Here is an 18,566-nt window from a genome sequence, read left to right on the forward strand (position 1 = left end):
TAGAGGTATGAGGACGGTTATCACTTCCCGGTTGCTCACACCGTGGAAGGGTTCTTCTGGAGGTGCCCGAAAAGGAAATTAGATTAGAGGTGGTCTTAGTGACCTGAGAGCGTGACCGTAGTGCCCAAGGGACAACTGCTTGAGGTCGGTCACACACGACCTTTTTGTGAGTAATTTTCGTGTTATCTCCGTACTTGTTGAGACTTTACCGCCGAAGACGGATATCCGTGGGATAAGGCGAGGTGTGCATTTTTAGGGTCGACCTTTTCTAACCCCACCCTTTCTTGTGGGAAGGCAGCATCTCTGTTATGCTGTTTGTCTAAAGGAAACACCTTCACACCTCTGTACAGTCAGTAGTACGACTTCGGACCTTGGACTTGTTGCTTTTAATCTTACTGCTCTTCAACCGACCTGTCTGGCATGGTAGGACCTTGAAGAACAGTTGTTCCAGCCGGTATAGCTCGGTTGCTTCATCACGATAAGAAAGCCCGACCATCACGTCAAGGTAGCAACAACGGTCGGGATTATCAACTAAACTAGTAAATCTAGATATTCATTAACTTGTTCAATCGGTATGAAGGTAATATGCATCTGATTTTAAGTTATCCATTCCTAAGGATCAAATTAGAACAAATGAAATAGAGTAGAAAAGAAATATTCACTCTGTTTAAACTAATAATATTGCATTGGTAATTGATTGGTTTTCTAGTTTCCTTACACTGGAAACCTATGTATGAATGTCTCTTTGTAGTTTATTATTATTATTACTGTTATTGATGGTAGTACTAATCAATATGTTATTGACGAAATTAATTAATACATGAATCAGTCACTAGGGTACTATTTACTAGTTGTTGACTATTAATAGCACAATCATAGTATATATATAACATCTGACTTGCCATGGTGATTATTGCCACGTGAATGTATCCATCAGTCAATATCAGTTTAATTTTTATTCATAAAGTAGAAATATAATTAATAATCTGTGAAACAGTATGATTGTGTTAAGTAGGTGAAAAGGTAAATCCCTCTTTCCCCCCCTCTCTCTCCCCCTCACACAAAATGATTATAATAATTACCTAATCGAAATTCTTTTAAACAAGGTATAGAAATACACACAAAAATATTGGCTGAAAATAGTAATTCAGTAATATTCAATCCCTAACAATAAAATATTGTTGCTAAGAGAAAAACATTCTGAATCGATGTCAACATTTTTCATGGAGTTAGTTATTTCCTTATTATTTACTGTTCTGTATTAATAAATGTAACCCTTTCTCTCTCCCTCACGCTCTCTCTCTCTCTCATTTACATTGATGAACTACTTACACACAAAATATTTTTTGGTAAAACTTTGTATTTATTTGTATAAATTCATTATATCTCAATATAGTGCATACAATACATGGTCAATTCGATCAATGATAGGTCACATTACAATTTGATCGATAGAATTCGATTATCACTAAGACGGATAGATATGTTTTGTTATGGATTAGTATTTTAAGACTATAGATTAGTCGATACAGCACTTGTGCCTTGTATTATTTATCGATCGAGTCCTGGATCTTCATATATTAAGACGAGTGCGTGATTTTTAAACTACTTAGTTGTGATTTAATCACTGCAATCAACTTATTATGTATCACGATTATCATCCATTAACATTAATGATAGTTCACTTGGTATTGTTTATTTGTTGGCTATCAGGACTCAATAGCTAAGTAGATAACGCAATGGCGTTTGAAGCGAATGGCACTGAGTTCGAGTCTCAGAGTGAACATCAACTCTGAGATGCAGGTACATCCAGTTGACGAGTTCCAAATGGGAGGAAACGCGCGTCGTGGATTCCACTGCTAGCCACTATCCATCTTTGAAGTAATGGTAGTTGTTTAATCCTAGACAATAGCTTAACTCTAACAGTCACAACTTATCATTGGATCTTCGAGAACTCATCTTGAAGCAGTTCATATCAGTTGATTTGATACTGAAGTTGAATATGTGTAATTCTGGGTATCAGATTCATTAGTGTAAGATTTGAAGTTTTTATAAAGTTCTTGAATTAGATTCGTTGTAGTTCCTAAGCTCTCATTAATGAGCAGTTTCATGCCAGAACGAGACAGATATGTACTCCTTCCTGATTTTCAGAGGTACCTCAAGTGAGATCAGTCTCTGAAGAATATCCATAGTTAGTAGGAAACCTCTTTTCCTGAATCTATAACCCAATGATGATAATAGCTAGTGATGTACAACAAGATTGACTGTACCAATAGAGAGAACGTTTAATGCACCTAACCTCTGTCTATCGTTTTCTAACAGATCTATGGCTACTCCTCAACTAAAGGACAAGTTACTTGGTTTTGCATTATCCATATGTTTCTACGAATTCAGCTACTCCTATGGCGAAAGCTATATTAGACGTACAATCAGACTAGTGCAACAATTTTCGTTCTTGCTCTCTCTAAGATAATAAAGGGAACTATGTGTATGAAATATCCTGATTAGTTTAATTATTTCGTATACGCATATAAATATTATTGTGTGTTAGAGTAAAGCCCGATGTGGATATAACTGTGAACTTTATTTTTCTAAGTTGATGGAGAAGGTTTGTAGCTCAGGTGGATGAATTTGATGGAGTGTTCTCTGAGCTGGTGCTGATAGGAGTTACAACCAAAACAAAGAAGTAAACAATGACAGGCTTAAGGTCAACAAGAACCAATCAACATCGAGTTATACAGGACTAGCTATGAACCATATGTATAGAAATTCGAACACTTCACTTCTACCTGTAGTTTGTACTGGTGATGTCGTTCAGAAGTACGATGAAAGCTCCACGACCAAACCATCTATCTCAGAGAACAAAACTCTATCCAAAACTTTATTGTTCTTTATTATCTGTATTGTTCTAATTCATATAATGGGAATTTTTAAATTTGATTAGATGAACAAGTTCTTATTTCACTCAGATTATTTTTCGTTGTTTTTGATGGAGTTTCGTTCCATGAGCTCGATGGATGGTCAACCATTATCCAACTGAGCTACAAATCTTCCCTATTTTTCATTGTACAAAATATTAGTACTTTTACAGTTTATATCAAGAACTGACCTCGTTTTATCAATTACAAAATTCAAGGAAGTTTAAGACATTTAGTTGTTTCTTCTTAATATATACCTCCTCAATAATGAGTATTCATTACATAGTTTTATTTGTTTATTTATTTGAACACATAAATATTGGTACAAGAGGGCACCAAATATACATGCGCCACGCCATATTTGTGTGTGTGTGGGCTGTGACATTGCTCGGGTGCCCAAACCGAAGCAGGTGGTTTTCTCACGGGGCCACACCCCGAGCCTTGGACCTAAAGGTCTGATCCACAAGGCAGTGGAGCATCATAAGGAGATGCAGTCCCATGGTAGCCGGTGACCAAAAACTGGTTCATACGCTATTTGCTTCCGCAGGATACTGGAGCCCATGTGCACCATTGATTTGGTTTGGGATCCGGTTAAGGAGCCGGACATTCACTTTACGTCCTCTCACTTTCGTAAACAACACCCGTGGCGCTAGACAGCAGTGAGTAGGACTTTCCTGGCATAGGCTATATACGTGTGTCCGTGTGAGAACATTTCGAGAGGGAGGGCGGGTCCCCCTCTCTCAGCCATAGTTTTCTATGCTTGTTCTAACTTGAATCAATTCATCATGTAAGTGATAAAATTCAACAATCTTTACAAACATTCTAAACAAATATGGTGGATGGTAGTTACCAGTAGAATCCAGGATGTACATTTCGTCCTATATGAGACTTGTTAACTGGATATACTTATGTCTTCCCAAATCTTTCCAAACTCCTGTCACTATTGGTTATCTTTTTAATTGAAGTTGATATTTCTTTTAATTGTTCAATAATGTAAAGGAAATTTCCATGATCATTATGTTGTTTGTTTGTGTGTTTGTTTGTTTTTTTATTCACTGTCATCTCACCACTTTTCTTCTTGTTCTTGTTAAATAGTAATTTTGTCTGTTGTTATATTGGTAGGTCGAATACATTGATAATAATGATCATATTGATATCGTTTATCATGATTTCTTTGTTTGTGTATCTGTGTATGTGTATGTGTATGTGTATATATATGTGTGTGTTTCTCTTATCCCTTCAATCACTTCATTCAGTTACTCAATAGTTGTTAACCGGTTTCATTTTTAGTATCCAATGTTGTATGTGTCTTTTTATTTTCTTGTTACTCCTTGTTCACTTAAATCTTCTATCGGTTTTGTTTAACTGTATTATTTACTTTCATATTAAAGAATAACATTTGTATACATGCCTATAGATTCATTTAAAATGTTCAAGTAACAGAAGTCGGGGAAACGATCGAGTTACAGAGAGAGAGAGAGAGAGAGAGAGAGAAAAAAGAAAATGATTAATTGAAGAGACATACAACTGTGAAATTATTCACTTACAACAGGATAATGAAAACAAAAATCAGCAAACATAAATACAAACACATTGAAACTAGGACAGTTTAAATGGTTATAATAATGGTTACATTGGTATTAGTATTCGTAGTAGACTGAATATTTTTTTTATTGCAGAATATATTTGCACTATATTTCTGTGTTGTGTATTTAAAAGGCCAAATCAAAACATCGCATCAGTCCATGAAGTCAATAACTTCTAGTCTGAGCCATTTCGGTAGATGTAGACTACTTGGTTGGGGTCCGCATGACTATCATAACGAATGGTTGAAGAATGTGGGTGATATGGCTCAGAATCGATCACAATGTCGTAGGTGTATACACTCTTTGTCTTCCTTTAAACTATGAGATTAAAATTATTTCACATATTTCTTTCTACGAACTAATTCTTGCTTTCTGTATTATATCTTCACATTATTGAATTAACTGCTTCTATGAATCCAGTGTTCGTCTTGCTGTGCTAATGAAGTGTGGGAACTTAGACCGATGTATTTATGTGCCTGGTCCGACATTGTATGTGTGTATAGACGTGATTGGTACGTATGAGAGACTGAAGATCCTGAATTCTTGGTGGAGCATATGATTTAGGCAGGAGTTGGTGTTGATGATGTCTTTGAGATGAGCAGGGGAAGTTCCATAACCAATTAATTCAACTCAGAAGATGAAACTTAATCAAAGTCATCCACCTGAGCTACTAATCTTCGCCAACGGTCCTGGGTTCAAGTTCCATATGGGGTGTTGTGGATGCACACTGCTAAGAAGTCTCATACTTAGACTAAACGACTGTCCAGTACTCCCAGATATTCACTGGTGGTTTAATGTTGATCGGTTGATACTTTCAATCTAAGCCTTCAGTTTTAAGATGAATTTCCATTGTATGGTGAATAAATTTGACTAAAATCATGTTTGTAGTTTGTCAGTAATTTGTTTTACAATCAGTTATATGCTCATTTCATTCCGCTCAAGTTATGACTTTTCTATAAATATTTTACTAGATGACTTGATTGTGATCAAATCAATCAACTATGAATCAATAATTTGGAGGTCAGAACCCTGTACCATTTCAATTTAAGTGACCGGTTAGTAGTATTACTAATTCTCAACACAGAAATTAAGTAGTCTCTATACGACTACATAAACCTGTATTCAGTAAATTGGTCATATAGATTAATAGATACTGTTAAAAGTCATTTGATCCTGTATTAAATTAAATTACAGTATGAAATTTTTGCAGATATATATTCCCGACTAGAGTGACAATCGTTTTTACAATTAAATAGATTATTATTGAAGATCATGAGTTAATTGTAGCTAGACCAACATAGAAAATTTGGAAGTACTGGACAGCTGTTTCGTCCTATTGTGAGACTCCTCAGCAATGCACACCCACGATCCCGCCTCGCAAGATTCGAACCAAAGACCTATCAGTCAGGCACGCGAGCGCTTAACCTCGACGAATGGCCCTTACCATTTGTATAAATATCATTTACTATTGTAATATCTAGTTAAACTTGGTCAAATGCGCTCTTCTTCATATAAGTGAATATAATCCTTATATTATATACAATTTAAAGATGTAATTGTAATACTCAGTATTATGTTTATCGGAATTTCACTTAAGATTATGTTGCGTATACACTTTATTCACTGTTATGCATATCTAGGTGTAAGTAATATATCTTCAATACTTTTAGCTATCGTAGCTCAAACTCAAGTTCTCTCTCCCTTATTTTTTTTTACCTCAACTAAATAGCCATATCGTAATCATAGTTTTTATTCGAAAAAACAAAGTGTAACTCTAATTCGAGTACATTACCATGTACTTATTTATTGAGTGATATTGATTGTGTTTATGTAAAGGGTTAGGTGCATCTATTGTAAACATTAATTAAAACGAAGTTCGTCATTATATCAACATTTCATAGTTGTTTTCTTTCTTTCTTCTTGAAATCAAGTACATTATTAACGATATTTACAGTTATATTAATCGATGTAATAGATATGTGAGGCAGTAATGAATTATATTTGTCGGTCAAGACAACGATTTTAGTGAAGTTTCATTCTCTAAGCTGGTTGTTTGCCTCTAAATGCCCTGATATAGCCGAGGGTGGAGAGAGTCAGCTCTCTCTCTCTCTTTCCAAATGCTCTCATGTGACCACGTGCATACAACAAGTGCCAGGGAAGTTCTACTCACTGGCTTCACGTGCCATGGGTGTTGTTTACGAAATTGAGAGGACGAAAAGCGAATGTTCGGTACACGATCATAGAATCATTAAGCAAATAGTATACAGATATAAGCGAATTGTTACGGACAGAAATGACACTGTCCATTGGATAAGTTAATTTAAGGGCTCACTAAATTTAAACTTGTAAAAAACTCAAGTATAGGTGAACGTACTATACATTCGGCTGTTGAATTATAATAGGAAGAAAACGCATTTCCACTGTTAGCTATCTTTAATATCTTTAATACAATGGATTCAGATAAATCGACTTCAAGCTGTCTAATAGTTATTCAAATTATTAGAGAGTTCTGTGTTAGTGTTCCATCTCAACTTATCGTCTCATCAGAACTATACACTAGTATCTTTATGCGGAACCAAATTTATAAAACATCAAGTAACATGAACTATGACACCACCATACGTTAGAATTTTTGTGTTATCTGTCCAAACATCAGTCAGTCAACAACAACGTAGAACTTCATACGTAAGTACATCAGTTCAAGTTGCCGTACCACGTTAGCACAGAGATACAATTGTCGATTCAAATCCCATAGTGGTAGAGGTAATAAGAGTATAAGCAGTAATCAGGAAAATTAGTGTTTGGAGATGTTACTTAAAGAGTATAATACAGTGAAATAAATTTGGGAAGAGAAAAAAAAGAGATAAGAAGGAATAAGGAGATCAAAATTTGGGAGAACACAAAGAGTGGATGCACCTGCGCCATTGCAAACTATTTCGAGCCATGTTATTCAACGTCTCTAACCATCAGTTGCTATCATCTCGCGGTCCCCAACCAGGTAGTCTACACCTACCAACATGGCTGAGTCCACTTGTCAGTGTCTTCATGGATTTGTGCTATGTTTTGGCCTGGCCGCCCCTAGCTTCCTTCCAACCTACTTCTACACCATAAAGCATCTCACGTCGGGGCAGTCGGTCGTTCGGCATACGTAACACGTGTCCCAGCCATTTCAACTGATGAAGTTTCACCACTCCATCAATTGATTTACCATTCTTACCTAATACTTGTTTCCTAACAACTGCATTACTTACTCGATGGTCTCAGGATATATGAGCAATGCTTCTGTCCAACCATAAACAACCATAAAATTCTAAATACAATTTATCGACGTGAATATTAAAAAGAAGAAAAATTATATTGATTTTATGCCAAATATATGGCTTGATTATCCAATCATTTGTTTTTATTGATTGTCTCTTTATTACCATTTTTTCCCCTTTCATGATTTCATTCTCATTATGAATACTTTTAATCAACCACTTTTATGTAAATTTTAATGTATAGTTTCATAGTATCGGAGCATTGAGTTGTATGAGATCAAATTGTTAAGTGAATCGCTGGAATTACTTAAAATTCAGTCTCTCATATGTCATATATGCATTCTTCCTTAGAAATAGATGAGAATAAACACCTAATCATCCTCTATTACCAAACAAACAGGCAATAAAATTAATCTTAACTTGGCTTTTATGGTGTTGTACACAAGTGTAAAAAGGTATATACCAAGGTTTATATTGAAACTTTAGTCATACGTAAATTTGTTTGTTTGTTCTCACCTTAAACCTACCCTGGTTTCACATCATTTCCTTTGTTATCCTTATGTTCTATTACCCTCCAGTTCTAGTCTAGTTGACCTTTTATTTTTACATATAAATGTTCTTAACAAGTATATTGTGTGTGTGTGTGTGATCAGATCGTTCGAAATGTATTCCGTTAATCTATTATCACTTAATCCTGATAATCTTCTTCTTCTTCTTACCACTACTACACTATCGAAATTTATCAAAAGGACTAATTCCTTTAAACATTCTTCTTCTTGAAATCTTAATTATTGTGTCAAAACATGTTGTTTCTTCGTGTGATTCTAAAGTTGTTTCTAACTCAACTTCATTGACCATATTACGTAATAACATCTTTTTAAAATAATAATAATAGGTCCATTGTAAATTTAGGCCGTTTCCAGCTGACAACAAGCTTAGACATTTAATGAATTACATTTAAATTATGCAAATATTATTCTTCTCATTTGGGGTATTGTTTACTAGAATCTTCTTATTGATGTTTAGGACTGTAATTGGTCAGTCTCTTATTAACATATGTGAGTATTTAGATGGTGGTTGGAGGTAGTCAACAGGAAACCCTGGACTCGGGTTTCGTGCTATTTGGCACTCGTCAGCAAGGTGTACCTGTAATCTTGAAGGAACTGGTGCATTCGATCTGCATTAATAAGGACTAGACAAGCATGACATTGATCACCACCCAGTGATCAATCAATTGTGATATGTGAGTATTGCCTCGATTTTGTCTTAAGTCACAATCCTTATAAGCAAATCTAGCTACTACTGTAGCAAGCCCATTCAACTTAGTGTATTATTTGTCTACTCATTGTAATTCAGACACTTCATTCACTATGTTCATTTCTCTCTGTGTGTGTATGGTTGAGCACGTGTCTGCACATCAATTCTTAACCTATTCTCCTATTCATTGTAACATACAGATAATCAATAATTTATCCACACTTGATTGACACTCAGAAATATATATGGATTTTTAACTCACACACACATACACACACACACACACACTCGTGGTTTCACAGTGTGCTTGCTCGCTGTACGCTTGTGGATTTTATTCATGTTTAACAATAAAATAAAATATCTCTACAACTGATGTTCAGGCTTCTGAATAACCTCGAGTAAATCCATAATCCTACTAGGAGATTAAGCCTACCTTAAATACTCAGTTAACGGGATATCATTTATTGGAGTCAGATATAGAGGAAATTAGTCCACAACATTTGGTGAACCGCTTTTAGAACACACATCATTTCTCTACAAAGTCTGCTGCATACTCTCCAAGCGTATCTTGAAGAACTTCACATTGGAATTACTATTACAATTATTAACAATTCATTGACAGTCATAATAAATCCATCCATAACATTGTTCCTTTGGAATTATTGCTGTATATTCGCATATTTAAACCCAAAGTGACAGTTTTTCTTTTCGGTGAGTCTTATATATTTTTCTTGTTGTTACTTTTGATTTCTCTTCATATTGTATATTACAATCCTCGGCTTATTATTACTATTGCTTCTTCGTATCATGGCACTTGATAATTCGCTAAGCCTTTCATCTCCCCACAGTAAGTGTAGAGGAACATCCAGAAGTCGTAGACGTCGTAGTCCAAGCACTACCAGACACAACATTTGTTGGTACCATAGAACGTACGGCAAACAAGCTAAAAAAATGTACTCCGCATTGTAGCTTCGCAAGCACACAGAAAAAGGAACGTCAAGACCGCCGGTTAGTGACGACTGCATTCACTGACCACAACTCTCATGACAGCCGACTGTTATCTGTTACAGACAAAAGAACCGGCACACAGTTTTTAGTCGACACAGAGGCAGCGGTTAGTGTAGTACCACCCACTACACTCGAGAAAAACACACCTGACTCCAAACTAAAACTACAAGCAGCAAACAGGTCTGACATCAAGACGTACGGCGTCTTGACCGCCTGGTAGTGCTTGGACTACGACGTCTACGGCTTCTGGATGTTCCTCTACACTTACTGTGGGGAATATTCAATAATTGGAGGTGGGCTATCTGTTTAGTGAAGGCATCAACTGTTCGTCGTAACTCGGCGATCTCGTAAGTTGAGCTTGGTTGTATGTGAGATACAGAGTGAGTCTTAGACCGCTCGTAAATTCTGTCGGCTATGTCTGTTAGACTACCAAAATCGACATCTTCGTCTCCAATTGCAAGTATCTGTTGGATGTTTTGTGGGAGACGTCTGAGCCACAATTGATATAATAGACGTTTGTCTACTGTACGATTTGCTAATAAATTTGTCATATGGCGTTTTAATTGAGATGGTGTACTGCCACCTAGCTCCACATTAACTGAAAGTTGATCGATTGTCTGCTGGTCGGTGAGAGATGTAACACGAATGACCTCCCTTTTTAGACAATCGTATGATGAGTCGGGATCCGGCTTAAAAACGATGTCAGGCACTTGTTCAATAACGTCGTCCGGTAGCAATGAGTTTGCGTAACTAAATTTCGTGCTCTGATTTGTGATTCTGTTTGCAACAAAAAAGCTTTCTAAACGTGCAAACCAGAGTTCGGACTTTCGTGGTTTAAAGACAGGTAAAGGTACAGAGATGGAACCCATGGACATAGATTTAAATTAAAGGCTTAGCGAATTATCAAGTGCCATGATACGAAGAAGCAATAGTAATAATAAGCTGAGGATTGTAATATACAATATAAAGAGAAATCAAAAGTAACAACAAGAAAAATATATAAGACTCACCGAAAAGAAAAACTGTCACTTTGGGTTTAAATATGCGAATATACAGCAATAATTCCAAAGGAACAATGTTATGGATGGATTTATTATGACTGTCAATGAATTGTTAATAATTGTAATAGTAATTCCAATGTGAAGTTCTTTAAGATACGCTTGGAGAGTATGCAGCAGACTTTGTAGAGAAATGATGTGTGTTCTAAAAGCGGTTCACCAAATGTTGTGGACTAATTTCCTCTATATCTGACTCCAATAAATGATATCCCGTTAACTGAGTATTTAAGGTAGGCTTAATCTCCTAGTAGGATTATGGATTTACTCGAGGTTATTCAGAAGCCTGAACATCAGTTGTAGAGATATTTTATTTTATTGTTAAACATGAATAAAATCCACAAGCGTACAGCGAGCAAGCACACTGTGAAACCACGAGTGTGTGTGTGTGTGTGTATGTGTGTGTGAGTTAAAAATCCATATATATTTCTGAGTGTCAATCAAGTGTGGATAAATTATTGATTATCTGTATGTTACAATGAATAGGAGAATAGGTTAAGAATTGATGTGCAGACACGTGCTCAATCATACACACACAGAGAGAAATGAACATAGTGAATGAAGTGTCTGAGTTGCAAGGAGTAGACAAATTAGTTGAATGAGCTTGCTACACTACCCATCTTTGTTTATTCTTATTCTTGCTTTAAGCAGATTTTTTTTTCTCATTAGTGTTCACATACTCTGGTCACAATGTAACTCTTAATGCATTTCAATAGCTGAAATCATATGTCAATTGCAGCTAGACCAACATGGGAAACTTGAAAGTACATGATAGCTGTTTCGTTCTATCGTGGGACTCCTCAACACTCCGCATCCACGATCACGCCTCGTAACATTCAAATCCAGGAGCTATCAGTCTCACGAGCGAACGAATTCATAACCTCCAGACCACTGAGCCTACATCTAATGGTTCTTTAATTGACTCATGATTTCAATTATTGAAATATCCACAAAAACCCTATCTGATCTTAATCTATTCTTATTAATCTGTCAAAATTACTGTGAATTTCTTTATGATTATCATCACATTGACATTAACTTACAATTACGGTTACAACTACAATCTAATTGAAATGATAGAAACAAATTTGTTTCTTTATTTAAATGTTTACATATTAGATTTTCAATAATAATAATAATAACAAAGGTCATGTATGATAAGTTTGCATGATAAACACATGTTTATACAAGAAAGACAGAGTAGTGTGTATGTGCTTGATTGAATGACTGATTGAGAGAATCACATGAATTCGGCTACATACACCCACACACGCACACACATGTATCCAATGCTGTATAGAAGAAATCAAAGTTGTTGTAGTAAATGAACCAGGTAGCTAGTGTATTCAATCGAATGCAAATAAAAAGAAGTAACATGAAATAAATGAATAGTGACATTTCCCTCTCCCTCTTCCTCTCCATCCATGGACGAACAAAATAGTCAATGCAAAAAGACAAAATATCTAGATAAAATGGTCTAATCTAAGAAAAGCGTAAACAACAGATTACAGCTACAAATAAAAGAAGAGTGAGAAAATTATTTTTTGTTTTTCAAAAAGAAAAAAAAAATAGACGATATTAACAAACAATCATGACCAATTAGTAACAATGAAACTGTTTAATTCCAAACACATGATTTATCTTACCAAAAAAAAGTTCTTTATACATACAAGTATATGGATACTATTGATGTATAGTGTATACGCATAACAAGCAGTACTGATTTTCTCTCTTTCTCTCTCTGTTGTTGTGCACATGTGTACTTTTGTGAGTGCGCGTGCGTGTATAACCATGTTCTGGCTAATTTACATTTTTCACTACGTTTATTTATTTTGCTGGCCTTTTGTTCATAAGCTGTTCAATTTTTAATCACAATAACAGTCATTCTTGTGACGATTACATTAACGATAATGACAATAATTGTATTAAACAACGTAATAAATGAATAATTTATAATGAATTAGTATTGTGAAGTATCCTTCTGATATGAATCAACATAAACGCACTAGTGACTGGCATCAAGAGGTATTCCCTGGAGTTCTAGTGAGAAGTTGTTGTTGTGAGATAGTAACTCACTGAAGAAAATGGTGAATGTGTCGCTCAATGTCGTGGATTAGTTGAAGTTAGACATTAACACCGTTGGATACCGGCAAACTCAGTAGTTTAGAGGTTCGAATCTCGCGAGTTGGGATCGCGGATGCGAAACGGCCGTCCAGTAGTTCCGGTTTTTCTATGTTGGTCTGCTTTCAATTGACTTATGATCTCAGCCATTCAAATTACTGAAAGATCCACAAAAGCCCTTTTGATATATATTTTTTCATTAATATTTGATATTGAATTGAAGTGAAATGCATACAGTACAAGTGTATCCTTCTATTTGAATCTTGTCAACTGAACATTCTAATGTTGATGTTCATACACAGACTTGAACGTTTGTTTTTCTTTCATTACCTTGACAACAGTAAAACAAAAACGACTATAAATAGCTTGTGTCAAGTGTTGTTATAGTGGCAATGGAATGTTTTTTTTTCGATTTCGTAAATGATTAATCAATTAATATCATACGGGATTTTTGTGGATGTTATAGTAATTTCAGTAATTGAGATCATGGGTCAATTGAAGCTAGAACAACATGGAAAACCTGGAAGCACTGAACGGCCGCTTCGTCCCAGTGTGGGGTTTTTCAGTAGTACGCATCCACGATTCCGCACACGGGATTCGAACCTAAGATCTTCGGTCTCACGCGGTGTCTAGTGTTTCCAATTACTTACTTACTTGCTTACTTATTCCATTCATTCATTCACTCATTCATTTAACTCATCCATACACTTATGTAAATAATGTGATTATTTCATGTGATGTATTATCTCTGATTATGTTCAGTTTTTTTTCCAATTATTTATACATTTTGCATATGGCAATACACAATTGTTTTTTTTTCGTATATCAATGAAATGATAGTTTAGTATAACCGGTTAACACAAGTGTAGTCATATGGCCTATTCACTACCACTTGTGATTAAATTTAAGTCTCATAAAGTGGTTGTGATAACTTTATATCATTGATATGTAATAGTTCTGTAAATGTTGTTAGTCATTAATATTATCAAACGCATAACTTATGCATATTATCATTCGTATGATGCCTCTATTTTATCGAACTTATTTGTGGAGTATGAAAAGAGGTTAGGCGTTCGCGCGCGAGAGTGAAGTTCTTAGGTTCGAATCCTACATGCTGCGCCGTGAGTGCGCACTGCTGACGAGTCCCATGCTAGGACGAAATAGCGATCTAGTGCTTACAGGTTTTTCAGTGGTGATCTGACAGTGATCGGTTCATGTTCTCAAATAAAGATAAACTATATTGATCAATTTACATGTATCCATGATGGAAGCTAATCTTGTAAAACAGCAAAGCCGTTTGAGTTTCAACGACATTCAATGAATATATCTTTGAAGATATTCACACTAGAACAATGAAATTGTGTTTGACAATGTCCATCTCTATATATCTGTTAACTTGATTCATCATGAAGACAGATTAGAAATGTTGTCATGATAATTAATACAGTTGTATTTATCTATTATGTAAAAACTTGGATAGAAATATTCTAATGCAAATCATCGTGAATATTTCTTATTGTTGCTAACCAATTGCATATGTGATTGTGTAATCATGTTTTTAGTGTGTTTGTATTAGAGTATATGGTTTAGTGTAGGGTTAAAATGACAGGGTTAGTCATCACTTGTTTTATCCCTACTTATTCATACTAGACTTGAACAAACGATTGATGGGAGAGTTGGAAATGCACAATCCCATGAGGTCAGAGAGGTCTGTTATGGATTAATTAGTCCCTAAACTAAACCGAAACATTCATTCGATGGTTTTCCAATTAGAAATAGTGTTTGACAAAAATAATACTTTTTACTCAGAGTTATTTATTTCTTACTTAGGTAGGGTTGGGGACCACGAGATGATAGCAACCGATGGTTAGAGACCCTGGATGACATGGCTCAAAATCGTTTGCAATGGCGCAGGTGCATCCACTCTTTGTGTTCTCCCAAATTCTAATCTTCTGAATTCTTTATGTCCCTTTTTTTCCTCTTTCCAAATTTATTTCACTGGATTATACTCTTTAAATAACATCTCCAAACCCTAATCTTTCCGATTACTGCTTATACTCTTATTACCTCTACCACTACGGGATTTGAATCGACAACTGCATCTCTGTGCTAATGTGGTGTGGCAACTCGAACTGATGTACGTACGTACGAAGTTCTACGTTGTTACTGACTGACTGACTGACTTAGGTAGGGACGTTGTTTTATATTTCCCCATGAAAACTAACCTTTAATTAAAAGTATATACATATGTATGTATAGTTATGGTTTCATAATAGGATTCTTTATATAGAAAGTTCGTTGCTTATTGAGCTGTTTCATTTTGACTGTAATATGATTTAAATTACGATAATTTACTGTAGAGATATACCAGACATCATTTGTAAGATGTCTCATTTTTGCGTAATATACACTTCGAACAATCTGTTTACAGGCATATACTTACTTGTCATGTTTTGTTAATGTGGAGACTAATGAAGGTCATTTAATGAATAAAAGGTCAAATAATGACCAAATGATGATTAGAAATAAAGGAAGAAAGTGTGTGTGTGTGTGTGAGAGAGAGATATTACGTAACAAAACTGAGGATAAGACCAACCATGCACCACCCTATGCATTAAAACGGATTAAAGATAACTGGGTGGCAATCCCTCTTTGAAAGTCAAATTAATTAGCCATACTCATATAAAATGTCTAACATACCTGGATAGCCCAGTGGTAACGTCTCTGACTGTGAAGCTTGGTAACACAGGATCTAATCCATCAGGGAGCACCAGTTCCCTCAAGATTACAGGTACACCTTGCTGACGAGTGCCAAATAGCATGGAACCCGGGTCCAGTGTTTCTTGTTGTCAACCACCAAGCACCATTCTATCTTAGTAAATGTATATTTTTCTCTTTACCATCTGTTTTATTTTTGTATACTTCTGAGTAATCTAAATCATACATATAATAATGTAGATAGAATAGGAGTATATCAGAAAAATGATAGGGATAGCCAAACTAAGACTTGATATCAATCTATGCGATCAATAACTATTGATCTAAGTTATATTGGTATATGCAGGAATATCTTTTTCTAATTCGTGCTATTATTATGATTATTAGTTAGAGACTGAGTGTCATAGTTCAGGTTTTCCATGTTGATCTAACTTCAATTGAGTCATGATCTCAACTATTGAAATTACTTTAATAATCCACAAACACCCCTTATTTGTAATGATTCAGATTTAATGAAGAAATCCCTGAGGTAATAGTATTGATAAGAAGCCATTGATAATAATAATAATAATAATAATAATAATAATAATAATAATAATAATAATAATAATAATACCAATAATCATAATCATAATTATACATTGAATTCCAACCATATTATGAATCATAGTTTATTTGATTCTTTGTTGCTGTTTGTTTGTTTCATGCATCATAAGTTAAATTTTATTCCTATTTCAATGTTTATTATTATGACGTGAAATAACTACTATTTGGTTTTTCCAATCAGCCTGTTTTCTCTTCCCTCTTTGTTAATATGTATGTATGGATTTGATATAAACTAATAAACATGTGTCTGTATATATGACCCCTAAATGCCCTGATACGGTCGGGGGGTGAGGAGAGTCTTCTCTCTATCTCTATCTCTTTCCCGAAATGCTGTCACATGGCCACACGTATAAAACCACTGTTAGGGAAGTCCTACTCTCTGCCTTCTCATGGTGAGGATGTTGTTTACGAAATTGAGAGGACGAAAAGCGAATGTCCGGCGCTTTAACCCGGTTGGTAAATATGGAGGATCCAATTAGGTGAGTTGAAAAACCATGATTCCAAACCGATGGTGTATATAGGCTCCATGATCATGTAGGAACAAAAGGCGTACGAACCCTATGTTGCTCACCAGCTATCATGAGTCGGAATTTCATAACGTTGTTCCACTGACTTGTGGATTAGACCTTGAGGTCAAACGCTCGAGATGTGGCCCCCTAAGAGAACCGTCTACTTCGAGTTGTGCACCCGGGAAGTATCCCAGCCCTCACACAAATCAAATGTCGAGGTATGGTACATGTATATTTCATGCCTCCTTGAACTAATATTTATGTGTTAAAGTAAATAAAATCATATATATACCAGATGGCTTCAATCCATCTGCTTACAACTGTTAACTAATAATACTATCAATCAAAATGAGACATACATATAAACATCCACTCACCCATACATACTTTACACATACATACACAGAGTGTCTGTGTATTTGTGTATGAAGTGCAATGAGAAAATCTAAAAAAAGTCTAGTGGTCAGTGTTTGTATCAGGAGTGGTGGATAAAGTTGGAGAAAGCTATTTTTTCATTCTCTATCTTTCGCTCTTTCTCCTTTCACCTTGGTGTTGAGTCTTGTTGACCCTCTTCTCCTTCATATTTGGATAACTATCTGGTGTACGTGTGTGTGTGTGTACCATTATTATTATTATTATTATTATTATTATTATTATTATTATTATTCGTAACTTGGCAATTCACTTAATATGCTTAGTAATCATAATATTTTTTTGCTCATAGTGATAAAATTTTAAAAAATGATACAAAGTGCACAATAACAACAGGAAACTGTTTGTTCAACTCTTCCCCCCCACACAATTATATCGTTACCAAGGGATAACTCCATACTCGATTAAGAGGACACGAACTTTATTTGTATCAAATTACACCATTAATACATATTTGACTAGGTTTGCCATGATGTCTTGAAATCGTAATTAAATACAATTTCAATGTATTCAGCTTGGAGTCATATATTTTCTATCAATGTGAAAGATACTACTTCTTTATTACTACTAAGATTCCGGACTTGAACTTCCAACCGAATGAATGACCATTCGAGTGATTTTAATTAGTTAGTTATTGTTCCGTCTTAAAATTACCTATATATGGACCAAAATTGATCATAATTTATTGATTTATAACATTGAGTGTTTATCAGTTGAATCATTGAAACTGGTTTACTCATAGTAAATATTTTACGAATTTGATTGAGACCATGACCGATTGTGGGACTCTTCCGCAGTGCCTGTCCATGATCCCGCTCGCGGGATTCGAACCCAGGGCCTTCAGTCTCTCGCGCGAACGCTTAACCACCAGAGCACTGAGTCGGCATCCAACGATGTTAATATCTAACCTCAACCAATCCACGACATTTCGCAACCATCTTCCATTGTACTAATGTAGATACCTGTCTCTCCCCGAAACAGGTTTTTAATCGTGGTCTAACATCAATCAGTTCATGATCTCAATTAAAAACGTAATAATTTCCAAAACCCTCTAATGATATTTTTACGTATTTGACTGTTATGGTCAACAGGAAGC

The 18,566-nt window shown here is 35.3% G+C and overlaps 2 protein-coding genes across 2 annotated transcripts in view; one reads left to right on the plus strand and one right to left on the minus strand.

Annotated features, from left to right (window-relative positions):
* MS3_00007170 (uncharacterized protein) overlaps positions 1–18,566 on the plus strand; it is a gene marked incomplete at both ends in the record, with an annotated part of 65,398 nt that overhangs the window by 22,010 nt on the left and 24,822 nt on the right. The gene's annotated exons all lie outside the window — the stretch shown is intronic.
* On the minus strand, positions 10,218–10,904 carry MS3_00007171 (uncharacterized protein; the record flags this gene model as incomplete). Its single annotated transcript, XM_012938440.2, has 1 exon — positions 10,218–10,904. One exon carries the CDS (start codon positions 10,902–10,904, stop codon positions 10,218–10,220), a length of 687 nt encoding a protein of 228 aa, XP_012793894.2.

Source organism: Schistosoma haematobium, chromosome 4 (genome assembly GCF_000699445.3).
Source record: "Schistosoma haematobium chromosome 4, whole genome shotgun sequence".
In the NCBI taxonomy this organism is placed as follows: Eukaryota; Metazoa; Platyhelminthes; class Trematoda; order Strigeidida; family Schistosomatidae; genus Schistosoma; species Schistosoma haematobium.